This window comes from Prionailurus bengalensis, chromosome C1, assembly GCF_016509475.1.
Source record: "Prionailurus bengalensis isolate Pbe53 chromosome C1, Fcat_Pben_1.1_paternal_pri, whole genome shotgun sequence".
In the NCBI taxonomy this organism is placed as follows: Eukaryota; Metazoa; Chordata; class Mammalia; order Carnivora; family Felidae; genus Prionailurus; species Prionailurus bengalensis.
This window is the reverse complement of record NC_057345.1, coordinates 147727852-147745964: the sequence shown is the minus strand read 5'-3', so window position 1 is coordinate 147745964 and position 18113 is coordinate 147727852. Positions and strand designations below refer to the sequence as shown.

The 18113-nt window shown below is 42.5% G+C and overlaps 1 protein-coding gene across 1 annotated transcript in view; it reads right to left on the bottom strand.

The window, feature by feature from the left end:
- The window catches only part of GALNT5 (polypeptide N-acetylgalactosaminyltransferase 5), a 41616-nt gene extending 23908 nt beyond the window's left edge, over window positions 1-17708 (bottom strand). Inside the window, 4 exon segments of the mRNA XM_043576763.1 lie at window positions 837-956; window positions 2462-2628; window positions 15754-16585; window positions 16588-17708. Coding sequence (XP_043432698.1) covers window positions 837-956; window positions 2462-2628; window positions 15754-16585; window positions 16588-17203 — 1735 coding nt within the window. The 5' untranslated portion in view covers window positions 17204-17708.
- Between the last annotated feature and the right edge of the window lie 405 nt (window positions 17709-18113).

The window sequence follows — 18113 nt, the reverse complement described above, 5'->3', positions numbered from 1 at the left end:
TGTAGGGAAAACAGAGTATTCATGTGGATCAAAGTATTACCCCACAAATTGCTTCTTACTCCCCAAAGAAAAATCTGACTGTCAACATTTTAACTAAGTGCTCAAATTTACCATCACCAACAGTTGGACAACTTGACATCATGTGTCTCTTTATTTGAAGCCATAAGCAGTACGCAAGTCCTACCACCTACAGAGTAGAATTCTATCCAGTATGCACGCCAGAAATGTTTAGCCTGAGTGTAACATGAGGAAACAGTGAGGAAATTTCAGAATGTGGTCAGATGTTCAGAACAAATGGCCTGGACACTGAAAAAAAACACAAGTCAGTGATAAGTAGGGTGTTTTCTACTCTAGATTGAGAAACCAAGAAGAGTAAATAACCAAATGCAGTGCATGAAACTTAATTAGATCTCAAATTTCGAAAGACAGAAGCAACTATTAAGAACATTTCAGGAGCAATAAGGGAGTCTGAAAAGAGCATAAACCAGACGATATTCAGATATGAAAGTGTGCTTATCTAATAGGATGTCTCTATTTTTTCAGAGATGCCTATTAAGGTACACAGAGTTGTAGGGTCATGATGTCTGTAAATTCAAAAGTTGAGAAAAAAAAGTGTGTGTAAACAAACGTGTGTGTGTGTGTGTGTGTGTGTGTGTGAGAGAGAGAGAGAGAGAGAGAGAGAGAAAGCACATATTGCAAAAGGCTAAATATTGGTGGAATGATGATGGCATTATGGTTGTTCCCTGCAGTATTATTTCAAATTTGCTGTATATTTGAAAATAAAAAAGAAACTAAAACAAAAATATAGCCAAAATACAAAATTAACAGCTTCTTACCTGTTGCATTCTGTGCTCCTGCCAGCCTGGCTCTTATTAAGCCGTGTCTCTCTTTGAGGCGAAGAATTCGAACTTTTGGAAACTGAGACATGTATTTATCCAGATTATCTTTTAGGTAGTCTATATCACAGCAAGAATAGATAAGGAAACACTTTGAGTAACTAGATCTGGACAATACTAGCAGTGCCTCCTTAACATCAAATTCTAGAAACTCTGATATTTACTATCTTCGATAAATTTTATTCCTTGGGCCAGATTTTATTTTCTGATGTCATTTTCTTGGATAGGTTTTTGTCTGTATTCAATTCCCTAAGCTATCTGTTTCTTAAATCTCAAATCCTTTTCAGGGTTGCCAAGTTACAGAGGAGGGCTCACCTTTTCTGAGTATTTGTCAGGACAGGGTAAATTTGCCTTGAAATAAAATAAGCTCAGGTTTCTGTACAAACTTCCCAGCTTACAAACCAAGCCAAGCCAAGACCCAGGCAGAAGGCTAAATAAACATTGTATGCAAATTGAAAAATTTGTGAAAGAAAGATATTGCAACTGCAACTAGTTAAGTCCACTGTCACTTCCCTACTATGATGCCCTCTCCATCATACCTCTTTTGTTGGGTGGCCAAAGAGGAATCCATCTAAAAGAATGTTGTTGGGGTTCTATGGGGTATATTTATATGACTTGCAATCACTTCTATGTGTAATTAAGCTATTGACAGATATCCTAGGTAAGAATGGCTTCCAAAAGTACTTCTGCTGCTCACTGTCCTACTAATTTTGTGGGACTTTTTCTTTCTTTCTTTTTTTAATGTTTATTTATGTGAGAGAGGGAGAGAGCAAGCAGGGGAGGGGTAGAGAGAGAGGGAGACACAGAATCCGAAGCAGGCTCCAGGCTCTAAGCTGTTAGCACAAAGTTTACGCAGGTCTCGAATTCATGAACCATGAAATCATGACCTGATCCAGATGCTTAACTGACTGAGCCATCCAGTCACCCCTGTGGGATTTTTTTCTTAAAGAGGACCCTGAAACCATCTAAGCTTTAGGTCCCTCCAAATCTGGACCTGCCATTCATACAGAAGACTATCATTTGCTTGGTGACTAGATACTATTTCTTTGTATGTTCTCAAGGCCCCTTCTCAAAGTTTTCAACCAGTTTTTCTCATGGATTTTCCCTGCTCCCGGACCTCAGTGTGATTCTGGTAGGCACTCTGAGGCTGATGAAACTGGCCCATGTCATTGTGGTCATGATCAAAGCTACGTTGTTCTATTAGGGTTGTCCTCTCTTTGCTATTCGCTAAAGTTTTCTGAAGTGGGTCGCATTTTGGAAATTTGTGGTGTGGTGGGAAGGGGACCTCAGGTGGAAAAGGGCCACTTATGTACACAAATTATGTGATAACCCCAATAGAGAGATTCTTCACTTCTTCTGCACCATGGTGGATTCTGCCTTTGCACTTTGTTGAAGCTTCATCTGTTTGGTCCTATAGACAATTTGTCTTCTCAACACTTAACATGTAATGTGCTTTGCTCTTGAGGAAGAAACCACAGACCGTCCATATCTTTGTTTTCCACGGAGTCTAACTCTGACTTGTTACATATATACCAAAGTTTAATTTTCAGGAGTGTTTTTCTTACCTTTGGTGCTGAAGTCATCCACCAGAAGAATCTCCTTGATGAGGTGCGGAGGAGAGCGATTAAGTACACTATGAACAGACCTCAGCAGAGTGGACCACACTTCATCCACAAAGCACATGATGACACTGGTGGTCGGGAGGTTATTGTGAACAAGCTGCTCTGCACACCTGGGCCAGGACACAAGCAGGGCACAGTGATGTGCTAACAAGAGCCATGAGATGGTTTTAAAAGTCACAGAGTACAATTGTATGTATATACACATAGACTCACATGCTCTGTTTATCTGTGGGTATGTCTATCTGTTTTTCTATCTATTTGTTCATCCATCAATCCGTCATCTACTACATATATCAGTGATAATTTTATCATGTATCTTTCTTGAGGAAGGGTATAAATAAAATAAACCGCAGAGGAAGAATAACCAGTAACAGTAGTTGCTATAAAAGTAATGCAAGCCATGAGAAGTTCCTGTGGAGGCATTTCTTTGTAGTGGACAGGACATAGGCTTTATTGGTTAGACACTATTTTGAATCTCAGCACCAATATTTCTCAGATCTTTATCCTTTGATACCGTACTTAATATCTTTATATCTCAGTTCCTTCATCTTTAAAATTAGGTGAAAGTTCTTATTCAATAGAGTTTTATGGTCTAGAAAGAATGCACATAAATTGTCTAGCACAGTTCCTGGCACAGGAATTCACCAAATGATAGCCACCGCTATGCTAATTAGACCATATACCACAAGAGAACACTCCGACATAATTAATGTTACCAAGTAGCTTATGATTGCCCTGCCAACTGGCCTCCTGCCAAGTGCCAAAGGAAATATTCTTTTTCTCACTCTGCACGTGAATGCATGTATGGAGATATATGGAGATATATAATTAAACTCTTCATCTTCCCTATCTACTTAGGGGTTACTTGCTGAGACTCTCTGTGCTACAGAGTAACCACAGTTGAAATAATTTTGCTGGCATAGAAAGGAGGATAAGGCTCCAGTGGGAGTTGGTATTCAGGTAGGTTGTAATTAGTCTTGGTTTTTTACCTTGCCCTGCAGTGCCTACTGCCTCATTGCTGGTTTCTTCCATCCCCTGCCTGTGCTACACTTCTCAGGAGGGTGCCCAGCAGAACCTCACAAAGAATATTCACCATCCTTCTAACACGGCTACTGTTAGTAATGTCATAATTAAATTATGATGATCCTAAATAAATATTATGGGCACGCTGTATCATTTCAATTTAAACCAACAGGATCTCTTCCCCCTTTTACGGGTGAATAATTGAAATCATGGCGAGGCTAGTTCATGATTGGACTGTGAGTGAATGACACAGTTGGGACTCAAACTCAGCTGCAGTCTGGCTCTAGAAATAGCCATTCAGGAAGCCTTCAGTTCTCGAGAATAAAAGAAGCTGGCAGTCTATGTATCATTTTGTGGGAGTAGACACTTCTGCCAGATAATATAACTACACTTTGCTTAGTCTGTAAAGAAGAAATAGATAAGAGTAAAAACCATAGTAAAACCATATTTGCATGCATCCACCATTTACCCATCATACTTAATAAAGTACTATTATGCAGATAATTGTAACAACTGGTTGTGATCCATATTATTAACCTCTTCTCTAAATACAGCAAACTGATGCTTGAGAAGTTAGATTACTTACTCAGCATGATTCACCTGGAAAAGATATATAAGGAAAGGCGAACGAATGGTCTTCATTTCACTGCGTTATGCTGATTTTTCTGTACTAAGAGCATGGGTTTTGGCAGCAGATAGATAAGTGGTCAAATATCAGTTCCCCTAATTACTGGCTTAGATAAATTGTACAACTTCTTCAAACCTCAGTTTGCCAGAGATTAAGAACCTCCAAGCAGAGATTAAGAATCCACTCATTGTAGGATTCAATGCAAATATTATATAAAACTCACCTAGTATATATCTGACACGCAGCAGATACTTAAGAAAAGGTAGGCAAATCCAGCTTTGGTCTGTAATTCCAATGGTTCCCTAAAGTGGATGGTTATTATAGTGACCTACAAGAGCCTCATGAAAACATAAATATCCAATCTCCATATCCCCCAAATCAATTCAGCAGTAGGCCCTGAGAATATATGTCTTAAAAAACAATCAGTATAAATAAAAATCTACAAACAAAAGGACAACTCACGAGTTGTTAATAGGCCAGTTTGGGAACTTGAGTTCTAAGAGAAAGTGGATTTATTTTACTTATTTTTGGTGGATAATCTTTAAAAAAAATCAAATGAGTGCTGATAGGAGCATGACCTGAATGTTCAAGTGACATAAAATAAAACAAACAAACACGTTTTGATCAGGGATCGCGATCTAGTGATCAGGTATTTAATGTTAACATTAACTAACAGGCAGCCTAAACTAATCTTGTCCTACACTAAAGATCCACAGATTGACATTTCTGGATAATATGAGATATTCTTGACTTCACTAAGGGCTATATTAGTTTCCTGTGGCTGCTGTAACAAATTACAAGAAAAAAAAATCTACTTCTCAGTTTCTTCCTCAATTTATCTTTCTTCTCACATTTTACTATGAACAGAAACACCAGGCCACACCTTCAACGCTTGGCTTGGAATTTTCCTCAGCTAAATATCCAAGTTCATGACTTACACATTCTTCTTTCCACACAGCTGTAGGACACAATTTAGCCAAGGTTTCTGCCACTATCTTGCAAAGATCATCTTCCCTCCAGTTCACACTAATGTGTTCTGCATTTCCTTCTGAACCCTCACAAAAGGCACTTAGAAAGGTCATCTTTTTACCAACATTCTGTTCAAGACAATATACGTATTCTTAAAGCATTTTTTAAATGTTTATTTATTTTTGAGAGAGACAGAGAGACAGAGCGTGAACAGGGGAGGAGCAGAGAGAGAGGGAGACACAGAATTCAAAGCAGGCTCCAGGCTCTGAGCTGTCAGCACAGAGCCTGACGTGGGGCTCGAACCCATGAACCGCGAGATCATGACCTGAGCCGAAGTTGGACTCGCAACCAACTGAGCCACCCAGGCGCCCCAAATGTATGTATTCTTAAAGAGGACAGAAACTTTCTTTTCTGTGCTCCTCACTTCCTTCTAAGCCCTCACCTGCAACGTCGCTAACGTCTGTTTCTGCCAGCAATTTTCTTCAAGGTAAATGGATGACACTTTCACAGTTTTAGGTATTTATTATGGCAGCAACCCACGTTTTGATTCCGAACTCTATCTTAGTTTCCTGTGACTGCCCATGATGAACCTTCTGGCTTAAAACAACAGAAACATGTGGTTTCACAGGTTTGGAGGCCACAGCATTAATTTATTGGTTTTATTTCATATCTTCTGCATCTAGAATTTCCTGCTTACTACAATGCCACAAGCTTGTAGCACAGTTGCACGTAATTAATATTTGATAAATATACATTAAATGGATTGATGGAAAAAAACGGAGATGGCATGGAGCTTAAATCAAAAGATTAATGGTGGAAGAAGAGGTATTTTTCTCTGAGATAGGAAGAAAAAACGTGGTAATGTATATAGATGAGTTTATGCACATGGGATGAGAAGTTGAAAGAATTTGTAGCTCATGTTGGAGAAAGCGTTATTTGTTAATGTAATAGGGTAGGGTGTTGAGAAGAAGAGAGAATATTGAGACACTATGAATAAAGGCTAACTACACCTAAAAGGATTTTTGAGGAGCGTTGAGTACACTCCTGAATTGGGAGATTTCAAACCTCTAGTGAAAATACCCGGTGTGATTTGCTCCACCAGGGTCGGTCAGCCCCCGGGGTAGGAGAAGATAAAAGCAAATTGCTGAACTAATCCAATCCAGAGGTCATCAGAGAAAATGAGGTAGAAAAGTGGCAGCGGATTTTGAGGATACTGGTATAAAATAGATAAATGTGCCATTGTGGGCTCTAGGCTGGGAGAGAGGAAGTAAAGCTAAGAGGAGTGTAATAGCCTGAGCGAAAGGAAGCCTACGGAAGACGTCGGTGACTTCCTGTGACTTCCTCATTTCTAATTTTATAATGCAAGCGGATGTAAAATGCATTTCACACTTAAACGTTCCTTATAACATTTGGTGCTGAGAGAAAAAAAAAATTCTAAAAAGGAAGGGTCAGCTGCCCAAGTTCTGCCTGAGCCATCTGAACCAATAAGCCTCCACTGGGAAGTCCTGAGAGTTTCTTCATTGTTAAAATTAGAAAATCTAGCTACAAATGAAAATACATTGGGGAGGTAAACAAGCGGGCTAACAGATGAATCTTCTTGGATAATAAATCAGTAGATTTTTTTATGTCTCTTTTAGAAGGAAGTTCTAAGACGTGTCATAATGCTAGACAGTTTGAAACTGAAGGTAGAAACAGCTCTCAGAGATTTGGGAGATTCGGGGAAAGCGCCTCCACTGGCCAAATATCTGAGCTTCCATTTACCCTATCCTATCATGGTTCCTTAGTTTCACCATTAGGCATCCACACGGGTGGGTCCTGAAGGATTCTACTAGATGCCAGTTTCCTAAGAAATAAGTAGGACCTGTGCCAATTATTGACAGATACATATTCCAGATGCATGGACGGAATCCATTCAAAGAAGGTAATATTGCACAGGCCATACTGGTGCCCAGAAAAAGGGGGAGCATGAAAGGATGGGGAAAAGGGGCACAGAAGGAGGTGAAAGAGGTTTGAAGTACAAAGTTGCAGAGCGTGCCTTGCTTCAGGTGGCTGGGATATCAGGGCACTCTAGCATTTATAGGTACCTGGTTTCCTGCACAACTCAGCAGGTTAAACGTGTTTCCAGGTGTCCAGAAAAACCAGCAGGCCAGTAAGACTTTCCATGTTAACTCTCCCTCCCTTTCTTATGTACAGTCATCTAGTTTCTGCAGTCTGTCAAAACTGTTTCAAAACTGACCCAACTAAAACAAATTTCCTTTCTTCCAATGTGCCTGTTGGAAACCTTTCTGCTGTATTGAAGGGAGGGGCTGAAGCCCAAGTCAAGTCTTATTTAAATGCAAGATATTTCTGGGTTGGTAATGTTTTTTGAGGTTAGGGAGTCACATCTTTCTTCCGTATGCTCATCCGTTACACAGATTAGGTGTTTAGAGTCCACAGATTTCATGCTGCACCTAAAAATGAACCCAATCTGTATTGTTTGGGGGAAGCCTAGACTCACATTACGGCAGCCAATCTAAGTACTTAGTACAAATGGGGAGTACTGTCGTGGGACAGCTTTCTGGACTTTGTCTAGACTTGGGAAAGATGACGAGGGACCGAGTTTTGATTCCTTTCTGACACTTATTGACTGCGTGACCATCAGTAAGTCGCGTAACTGTACGGACCCTCAGTTTCTTCACTTTTAGGGTGAAGATCACAGTGCCTGCATCACAGAATGTCTGAGAAGATTTGATGTGATAATGGATATAAAAATACCGTGTAAGTTCCATAGTCAAAACCCGCGTGAGGACCTGTGATTACCTACAATGCAAACACACCCATTTTGACTGGGTATATTGACCTTTTCTCAGGCCAACCTTTAATTCAGCTCTATCAAGGGCTCATCCTTTATCAAGAGACTCAGAACAGTGATACGTTTTGCCTTCTTGGCTTGTGAGGCTGAATGCTCAGCCACTCACCTGATTTGAATGTCGTCTCTCCAATAAAGAAGGTTTCAAATCATAAGATTGGGGGAACGATAACATTCTCTCATTTTTATGAATTTTTCATTTTATTCCAAAACCATCAAAATGCACTATGTGGGTCAAGTCTCAGTCTTCTCAGGTTTGAACAGAAGGTCGAGGAGAATGTTTCTCAACTTTGATTTGCAATTCAACTAGTGCCTGGAGGTGAGCCTTCAGGGGCCTTCACTCCCCAAGCTCTGCTATCTTCGGGAGGATCAGAAGGAGAATCGGGCATTCAGCTGAGGAGCTCGGTCCAGTATTCTATTCTTTTCTGTGAAAACTTAGCTGTACTGGGGCTTCTTTTCCTCTCCCTGACCACAGGGCATAGTTACATAAAAAGTTTACTTTTATATGTTTTGTTCTTTCTAGGGTAGACTACCTTGGCATTCGGTCAGAATTGCCCAACTAATTTATAAGATTTCAGTCACGCTCACCACCTCTACTCCAAAGGCTTTCGCCAGCTGAGGCTGTGGCTCCTGAAGTAACCGTATATCCATCAAAGCCACTGGACTCAGGATCCACATGCACCACTTTAACAATAGTCTATTTTGAGCAGGCAGCTGTCAGAGTGAGACTGGGATGAAAGGGCGAAGAGCGGGGGTGGGGTAATGTGGCAGAAATAGTTCTGGGTGGAGGTCAGGGCACCTTGGGGGTAGGTAGCTCTGTCTCTCCTACGGTGTGTGACCTTGAGCAAGTCACTTCCCTTCTCAGACTTCTCTGTCACATAAGGGACTGGATTAGATGGACTTCGAAGCTTCATCCAGTACTCACGTTCTGTGATTCTCTATACCGCGTTAGCCTCATTCACCCATAAGTGATTCCTTCTGGGTCATGAGACCCTTGAGAAAAGGGAAATTAAATTCCTATTACTATGGCTTTAACCTCTCCCACCTTTTCTTGCTGGCCCTTAGAAGAACCTTAACAAGATCCTGAGTGATCTGGACTTGGCTGATCTTCTGTGGCCTCATTTCCACGGCCCTCTCCCACCCCATGTCAGATTTCCCTCAGTTTCTTAATGGATCATTTTTTAAAAATATCTTTCCCCCACTTCTCCATCTTCCTACCCCTTCAGGTCGCATTTCAAACACCTCTGTCCTCTCTCAGGCCGGGTTTGGCCTCTCTCTTCCTTACTCCAGGAGTACCCAGTGCTCCCACATAACGTTTTGCTGTATGCACCTTGGAGGCAGGGGCCATGTTCAGATGTCAGATCACATAGCGGGAGCCTAGGGATGTTCACTGCTAAGGTTGTTGGCAGTGTTGGACTCACCTTTGCTTAGTGCTGTGCAGAAAATAATTTCCTACAAGTTTTTTCTCTGAAGAGGTACCTGACATGCAAAACTAATTCCCTTCCTACACCTCTGACCCATGTGTAAGGAAGAGAAATAGAGATGTCTTTATTTCTGTCAAAGTTATAGGATTATAAGGAAGCAAAAGAAGGAGGAGCTGTATCTTTATGGAAAGACCACTAGAATTAGCTGTCAGGAAATTTTCTTTTGAATCTCAGCTCGGCTGTAGGCTTGCAGGGACAGGAGATATATCATTTGTTCCTTTAGAGCCTCAGCCTCATTTTTCTCATCTGTAAATCATACGAGAGGGAGGATATCTTTCATAGCGCTGCTGTGAGGATTGGTTAGAATAAAAGCATGCACACACACACATTTAGAAAATCTACACACACACACACACACACACACACACGCATGCACGCACATCACTGCCCAGAACATAAAGGAAAGGCACTGCCCCCGGGGAATTATCTGCCGCCGTCTCAGATCTCAGGTGCCTCTTCTAGGTCCTGTTTCTCCATCGGCAGAGCTGGGACGATGATAGCACCTGCCTTGGAGAATGGTCTTAAGGATCAGATAAGAGGAGGCAAGTCAGAAAGGCCCGCGTAAATACTGCTCCTTCTCACACGTGTCCACACATAACATTTTAGAAGTGGAGGCCATTTGGAAGATACTTTCATTTGGAATAACAGGGATTTTTTTTAAACATAGAGGGGACTCTGCAAAGCCTCTTTCACTTTGAGAGCAAACAACAAAATAGAGCTTCTAAACACTGTTATTTTCCCCCAACTTTCTGACCCTCGAGTGAACAACGTTTCATTCTTGAGAGGCTCTGCTCTGAATGGATCTCCCAGAACAGCCCAACAGGCACTTATTTTCTGAGACAAGAGCGGCAAGAGTTTGATAAAGTTAGGTTATATTAGGCACATGGATTAGATGTGTAAAAGAGACGTGTAAATAGTTTCGGATCCCTGCATTTACTAATTATTCTCTCCCAGAAATATTTCTAAGTCTCTGGCAGTGTTTGGGAGAAAAAGTCCCCGATCTGCTGCAACAGTTTTCTCAGTTTTACATTAATGAGGCATGGTTTAGCTGTTTCCTTCTCTCTGAGCTAGTAGCAGAAATGTGTTTTAGGTCCTCTGATCATCTTTCTCCTTATTACCCTTGCGTGATGGGGAGGGTGTGATAAAGGAGAGTATGGAAATGTTCTGTGTCATCCTTTGGCCCCATTTAACCTTTGTCATGCTATGGTCTAGTCTGTACCTTTTAAGCAATTTTTGCTTTTTATTTCCTGCTCTCCGCATGAAATAGCACATACAAACACGCAAATGCACACAAATGAGCATACATGCGCACACACACACACACACACACTCCAAAGCACCAGAAATAACCCTTTTAAGTCACCTTGTCAGATTTTTCTTTCCCACTCCTGTTTCATTTTCCAGGGAGATCCTACAGCATCACCAGTCAATTCTAGATAATATTCCCTGATCACTGTTAGTCACAAGAGGGGTCTCATTTCATCAATTAAAATATCTATCCCATGAAAAAATAAAGCATTTGAGCTTTATTTAACTTTAAAGTTTCTCTTTTTTTCCCAGCCTGATGAACTTGTAGGAGCCCAATCCTTGGAAAGATATGTGGTCAGTTTTTTATTTTTTTTTCCCTCCCGATCGTTCCTCTTCCTCCAGTAATTTATTAGTTATGGTTTTTGACCTCAGTAGGATTGAGAGGGGAGGAAGGGGTGGAAATTAGGGTTCTAGAAAGGTTTTTCTTTCCCCTCAGTAATTTAGACTGGTTTGTGGCAAATGCCCGGTGCTATCGTTTGCTTTTCGTATGAGCCAAAAGAAAACTCTCCGTAGCTGTGTAGGAAGGAATCAAATTATTGGTTGACAATCCCAGGACTGGGCTAAGAGAGTAAAGACTGGTTTTAATTGCTTTATAGAGGGGCTTGCCAGAGTTCTGTAGGAAAAGCAAAGCATTAAATTAAGCAATCGAGTAACCTCATGACGAAGCAGCAGTCGTAGAACAGCATGCTGTAGTTCTTATTGTACTTTAAAAACCAAATGCTGGCAGCAAAAACCTTCTTGAGTCATTTTCCTCTAAAACAGATTCCGGAAGTGCACTCTGAAAATAAGTTCATTTCTGGACTTTCATCCTAACTATATAGCTGCAGGCCAGAAGACAGACTTCTCTCTGTAGCATGGCCCTACACTTTCCATGGACAGAGCCACGTTTTAGCAAAATCTGTGTGTATTGATTGTTGCTGACTGAAACGAATTTCAAGTGACTAAGAGCAAGAAGCGTAAGGATTAGCTTTTTATAAAGAAAAAAAAGTTACATGTGGAACTTTAAAATGACTATCAACAATTTTTTATTTGAAGAGTATTTTACAGGCAAAACTTCTAGGCAAAAAATGAAATTGTACTTTACTTACTGACATAAAGCATCATTGTCAATAAATAAGGAGATTTTTTTTCCTCCCTTGAAAGTCAAAACACTGAAATGAGAAACCAAACAACGAAACTATGAACTAAAGAATAATGAATAGATAAAATAGATCAACGAATAGATCATAGTGTTAGAACAGGATGTATTTACCTTAAACCAGATACTAACATAGTCTATATATTCAAAATGAAAAATTAGGTCGTCATTGTTAATTTATAAAAAGACGTCTTGCATGCCGTAGTTGAATAGCTACCTCTCATGTACGGTTTTAAGATAGGACCAATTTTCGAAAATCGTTTCTGAGAAACATACCTTTTAAAACCATGTTGCTCGATGCTAAGGGGGTAGAAAATGAAGGAAGAGACAGAGTTTCCTTCAGAAGCTTACACTTTCAGTGAGAAGACAAAACGGATTCTCGAGGCTCCAGTGCAGAAAGAGCACACAACAAGGAGTGGTTCGGTAAATGTGAGCACATTAAAGGCCATTGGAATTTAGAGGTCGGAGTCGATTTATGGTCTAGGAGGAGATAAACTACAGTTGGATTTTGAGCGATGTCAGACTAAGGTGTGCAGGAGAAAAGTGATGTCAGACTAGGGTCCGCAAGGTGGGGGTCTGGGAGAAGGCGCCAGTGAAAAGGAACATCAGTAGATGGTACAAGCATCAGAGGCAGGCAAGGGTAATGAGATACTTTCTTAATGCTAAGGGCTCACAGAAGAGAGAATGTCACATGCAGAAAGCTATAGCCACACTGCAAGGGGCAGAGACTTGGGTGGCACTGAAAAGGAGAGTGAGAATAATGCTGATGACAGACAGGAGCCCTTGTGCTTTTGGAAAAGGCCACGACTGCATCTCAACAGCTTAGAAATGGTTCTCTGGGACTCAGGAGAAAAGGAGGGCAGGGCAGTTTTGGAGAAGAGAGTTTGATTTTGGAACTAGAGCAGGTGAAAGTGTCCTGGGCATCCTGCCTGTCTCCTGTCTTTGTCAGGGCCAACGTCGTCCCTCCTAGCATATCAGTTAAATCATCCTGAAGAAGTTATTAGCTGGTAACTGGTTAATATCTTTACTCAGGGGAATTGAATCCAAATGAACATACTAGCAAATCTATGGTCTTTACCCTTTTCTCTTGGTTCAGTGTGCATTCAGTAGGCAGTTATGATATGCCAGTTATTGTGTTAATCATTCCATAGCAGTGGATTTTTGGAAATATCAAGAACAGCGGGGGAGATATCCCCCAGAATTCTTAACATTGAAGGGTTTCAGTGGGGGGCTACTGTAGCTACTTTTAAGGCAAGCCCTCCTGTCCACCTGTGTTTTTAACAGATCTCTCTCTGTGTCTGTCTCTGTCTTTCTCATACACACACACATATTTTCTTGCTATATTCTATAACAATTTCCCCCTCACACTGACTTTAAAATGCATTAGCTCCAAAACTTCTTGTGTGCATTCTTGTAAACCATTTCACAAACTTTTTTGAGCAAGGCTGAAAATAAATAAATTCGAAGTCAGAAGGCCACAGATCACGGCAACCTGATGAGTCAAATGGTTTTCATTTGTATTTTCTTCCAACTTTATCCATATGAATACATAATTTGCACATATTTGTAGGCAGGGTGTTTGGGTAAAAGAAAAGCAAAATAACGTATCCTCTTTCAAGGAAGAGCGGCACACAAGGGCTGTAAATAGTCCGGTGGGCCCTATACCTAGGATCCCCTATGGCTACACCGTCCCCTCCACCCTGCTGGCATAGAGCACGAGGGAGGCAGCTGGCCGAGAGCGCCTATGTTTAGCCAAGGTGGGTTGTGTGACAAGAGGGAGGGGGCCTGGCCACATGCTGCCTGACTCATCCTGTCAAGCCTACGTGTCAGTTCCTCCTCAGCTGGGACAGCCTCCTTCAGAAGACAGAGCCTGACTGTGACGTTTCCAAGAACTTCATCTTCCACAGACCAGTTTTCAGAAGCTACGAGGTGCTGGGCAGGCACCACTGAGCCCTCAATAAATCGCATGGCTGATAACATCATTATTACTTGCTGTTGGCCCTCACACGATTGCCCTTTCTCTGGTTGGGAACTGGGGTCCGTGCTCCTGGGCGCTGCCTGACTCTTCCCCACGCTCCATAGCAGTCTGCCAGACCACGGTAGGGAGGTAAAACTGAAGCCGCTTTGCCTACTGCTTCGCTCTCTGGCATTTCGTGTTCAAAGCTGGCAAATTTATGTGTGCATACATAAAACAAATGTGTGATATGTGATATCCAGGATTTCAGATCAGAGCTGGTCCAACATAATTTTTAGGATCCTTTTGGGCGGGGGGGGGGGGAGTGGGGGGGTGGTAATCGGCAAGAGATAAGCGATAAAGAGCACAGCATAATTTCGGGAACGGATTTTAATAACTTGTTTAAATTTACTGCTCTCTGCCCACGGACAATATAACTTCCCAGGGCTTCACTTTTACCATGTTTAGTTTGGGCATGTTTGTATTCTCCTCCAGGTTGTGAGCCCCCCAGGGTGAGGGACGTGGAGGGCACAGTGCTTGGTCTCAGCAGGCGTTGGTGCTTGGCTGAAAGCTACTTGTCAGTTGCTCAGAGAGCTGACAAGGGCTTCCCTTAACTGAAGAGGCTCCTCTTACTAACATGACAGGCACATCTCTGTCTGCCTTCCTCCTAGGAACGCTGACTATCTTGGTCATAAACAAGAGTTTTCCACCAAGGATAAACAAGGCCACTGTTTACATACCACTGGTGCTAAGTCTGAGTCTTGACGTTCCCTAATTCCGACCTTTAGGCAAACATTGTGTGGCTCAGGGATTGCATATCCAGGCATTCATGGATCTGTATTATCAGTTAACTGTATTACGGTATTGATGGAGAGCGAACATAAGCCTACAACGTACTTTCACTTATGAATGGGCCAAAAGGGACCAGGAACCAAAATGCGTTTGAATCAGAGGAGATATTTTGTGATTTGATCCACCTCCCGTTGATGTAGTTAGAGGAATTTAGTTCATTGAAGAATTGGTTGGCAAAGCCTCATCGGGAAGCTTCAGAGTTGTGCTATCCTGGGGAAGTGATATGATTTCTGAGTGTCCTCTATTACCTTGAACCCATAACAACAGCCGGCTCCTTTCTAGGTCTCTTATGGAGTTCACGTGATGGGTATGCAGGCTCTTTGTAAATGGTGAAATTCTAAACATTTAAGTGGTTGGGAATAGGCACTCGTACACCCTGCAGGTGTTGTAAGTTATTGACCAATTGACTTTTTCGACATTATTTTTCCTGTAGAAATGAACTCCCAAAATGTCTATCATCCCACCTACAAAGGATATTAAGTTTTAGGGAGTAAAGTCATTTCTTCACTTGCTATTCTGGTGATCATTAGTCACGGTTAGGCAGAATTCTCCTGGTTAAGATATAATTCCAGGGAGGCCTGGAAGGCACCTTCTCTATGCTCATTTCCCAAATACATTCCTGACAAACCCACTAATCATGTATAAGTTCTGAAATTGGGAATTCACTTCGTTGTCACTATTTTAATGGAATTGCATTTTAAGCTCTATCATTCATGTATACCTTATTAGGAATTAAGTTCATCTAATAAGTTTAATAGGTTTTCAGTAGCAGGAAGGAATGGAACATGAGCTAATAGAGGTGGGAGCCAAAGTCTCAGAGAAGTTAAGTGTAGAGAGAGGACACCGTGGGTGTGGTATATCAGGATTATTCTCTCTGTGGATGGTAGACTATTTGGACTGTGTCTAATGATTCATGTTGCTTTAATTCCCTAGGTGACCGAGACTCATGCAAAATTGTCTAGAAATATATATTCTCTACATAAGAGCCAAAATACTTTGGGTCGAGGAAAGAGAAGAGAAACGGATCTTACCCAGCAGGTCTTGTGTCTTCGATGGCTCTGTCCACTGGAATCAAATCACTGAGGTAGACATTGAAGTTTCCTTCCTTCCATCTTCTTTCTGCCTCCTTCTCTTTGCCCCGGGGGACAACTACAGGACGTCCAAATTGGCCTGGAGCTTTCGGGTCCCTTGGAGAAAGTGTCAGGTCAATTCTTAACACATGGTGCATTCCATGTTCTTCAGGTAAAAAAGCTTTTATATGGTTTTGGTTGACTTCTGCAGGTTGGGCCTTGGCAGTCAAGTTGATTCTTGCTCGCTCTGGCCCCTCAGCGAAGGCTTGATGGGTTTGAGATACTGTCGCTCTCTGTAGAGCAAGTGGAGAGAGAGATGCCTCACTTCTATTCCTGGAAATGTGTTTCCCTTGGCTTTCACCCAATACAAGAGGGAGTGCAGTTTTGTTTTTAGGATTGGGGGCCTCTTTGGAGTCTGTCTTTAGCTCCTCCTCCTTGGTTATAATCACAACGTGGCTTTCAGAGAAATTGAATTTCTTCCCACCAGCCACTTTGGCTCGATCGTCCTTTGGCAAGCCCCCCAACTGTGTTTCATTAATATATTGCTTCTTTGAGCGATTTGAATTGGCAACCAACTTGGAAAAGGGAAGGTTCTTGTTGGCTTTGTGTTTATTTGAGTCTAGTTCTTTGCTCTGAGTCTCAGTTTTATTTAAGGCTACGGCTTCCCTGGGTTTTGGCACGAGTGGGCCGGCAGGGTGTGCCCTCTCATTTGCTACCGCCTGTGATTGCCGCTTTGATCTGTCAGTATTAGGCCCGATGGTCACATTTGGGTTTCTCTCGGCTGCTTGTTTGATGTGTCACTGCTGAGACTATGACTCTTCAGGGTCTCCTGGTTTATACTGACAGGTCTTGCCTGGATGGATGTTTCTGCCAATTGAGTTTCTCTTGCTGCTGTGAATGGGGTTTTCTGAGCCCCCCGAGTGCCCCCTTGCTTTGCCATGTGGCGAGAGTAGGCTTCAGGCTCGAGGTCCTGCTTCTCTGTCTTCTGCTTGGTGAAAGTCACTGGAAGGCTCTGGAAATACGCAGGATGCCACAAAGGGGCAACCTTGCCCCTTCCCAGGGCGTTCGGCGTTTTTCTTTCCCTCTGGGTTTGGTCCAAGTCATCCTCAACCTTGACCATACTCTTCTCAGTTTTTCTAAAGTTCTCTTTGCCCCACACGCCCTTCCCATGTCCCCTCAGTGGGGGCTTCATTTCTTTCATGCTACTGTAAAGGATCTTCATCTGGTCTGGCTGAACTCTGAATCCCATCCTCTCCCTCCTGACGATGTCTTCCTTGAGGACCCGAGTGTTGATCTCGCTGAATGACAGGCGGAGAGCTGCCATGTCAAAGAGCAGCCAGATGACAGAAGCGACAAATATAAATGCCAGGACTCGCCCACTTCCTCGGAAAAACTTTCGAATCTTGTTCATGGTGCAAAGGCTCCGCTTGCAGCCTTCCCTCCCTTTGAGCCTGCTTACCTTGAGTGGAGAGAGAGCTCAAGTAGCAGCAGCGTGGCCAGAAAGCGCCCCCTCCCCTGAAAACAGCAGGAAACAGCAGTCCAAGGGGGAAAGCTCAGCTCCTAGTGCTTGTCAGTCTCTGCCTGCGTGGCATTTCACAGCAGAGCATCGCTGCCTGCTTGGCTGGCCCCTGGCTACACTGTGCTAAACACTGCCCTCAGGTCACCCTGGGAACAGTTGACTGCAGCCACCAGACAATTCAACATATCACTTGTCTCCCTGAGCCCACATCCACCTTCCTATAAGCCCGAGGAAAGGTGGGGGCCGGGCTGGGACGGCCACTCCTCTCCTCCCAGCTCGCCCGTCTGCACGCTGTAACTCAACACCACTTCTCATAAGGAAAACATTTCAAGCCGTTACCCAGAAAACTTCATTCAGCTCGCACCTTCCGTGTTCGGTGAGTGTGTGTGTGTGTGTGTGTGTGTGTGTGTTTTCAGGGCAATTAAAGGGAAAGAAAACTTGGAGGGCATGTGTTCCTGGTTTGTAACCCCACCTACCCCATGCCTGCTCATTAACCCTGTTGTCCCCAGGTCTCTGAATGATTTGCCCCAGCAAATAATCACTGACCTTAGTGGTTCGGCTCTGAGACGTTAACAGTTTAAAGAAGGTGCCATAATCTCTGTGTGCAGAGGTGGATGTTTAATTATTCAGAAGTTTTTCTCAAGTGGGTCTCAGAATGTTTCTTTATAAGTCAACGGATCTTTAAATTGGCTCCATTGATTTTTATTATTAAGTTCACCAGACATAAAGGTGACTTGTCACATTGCTGTAGAAGCTGCTAAACGCATACTTACTCTAGGTTTCAGTACTCATCTTGTCACGG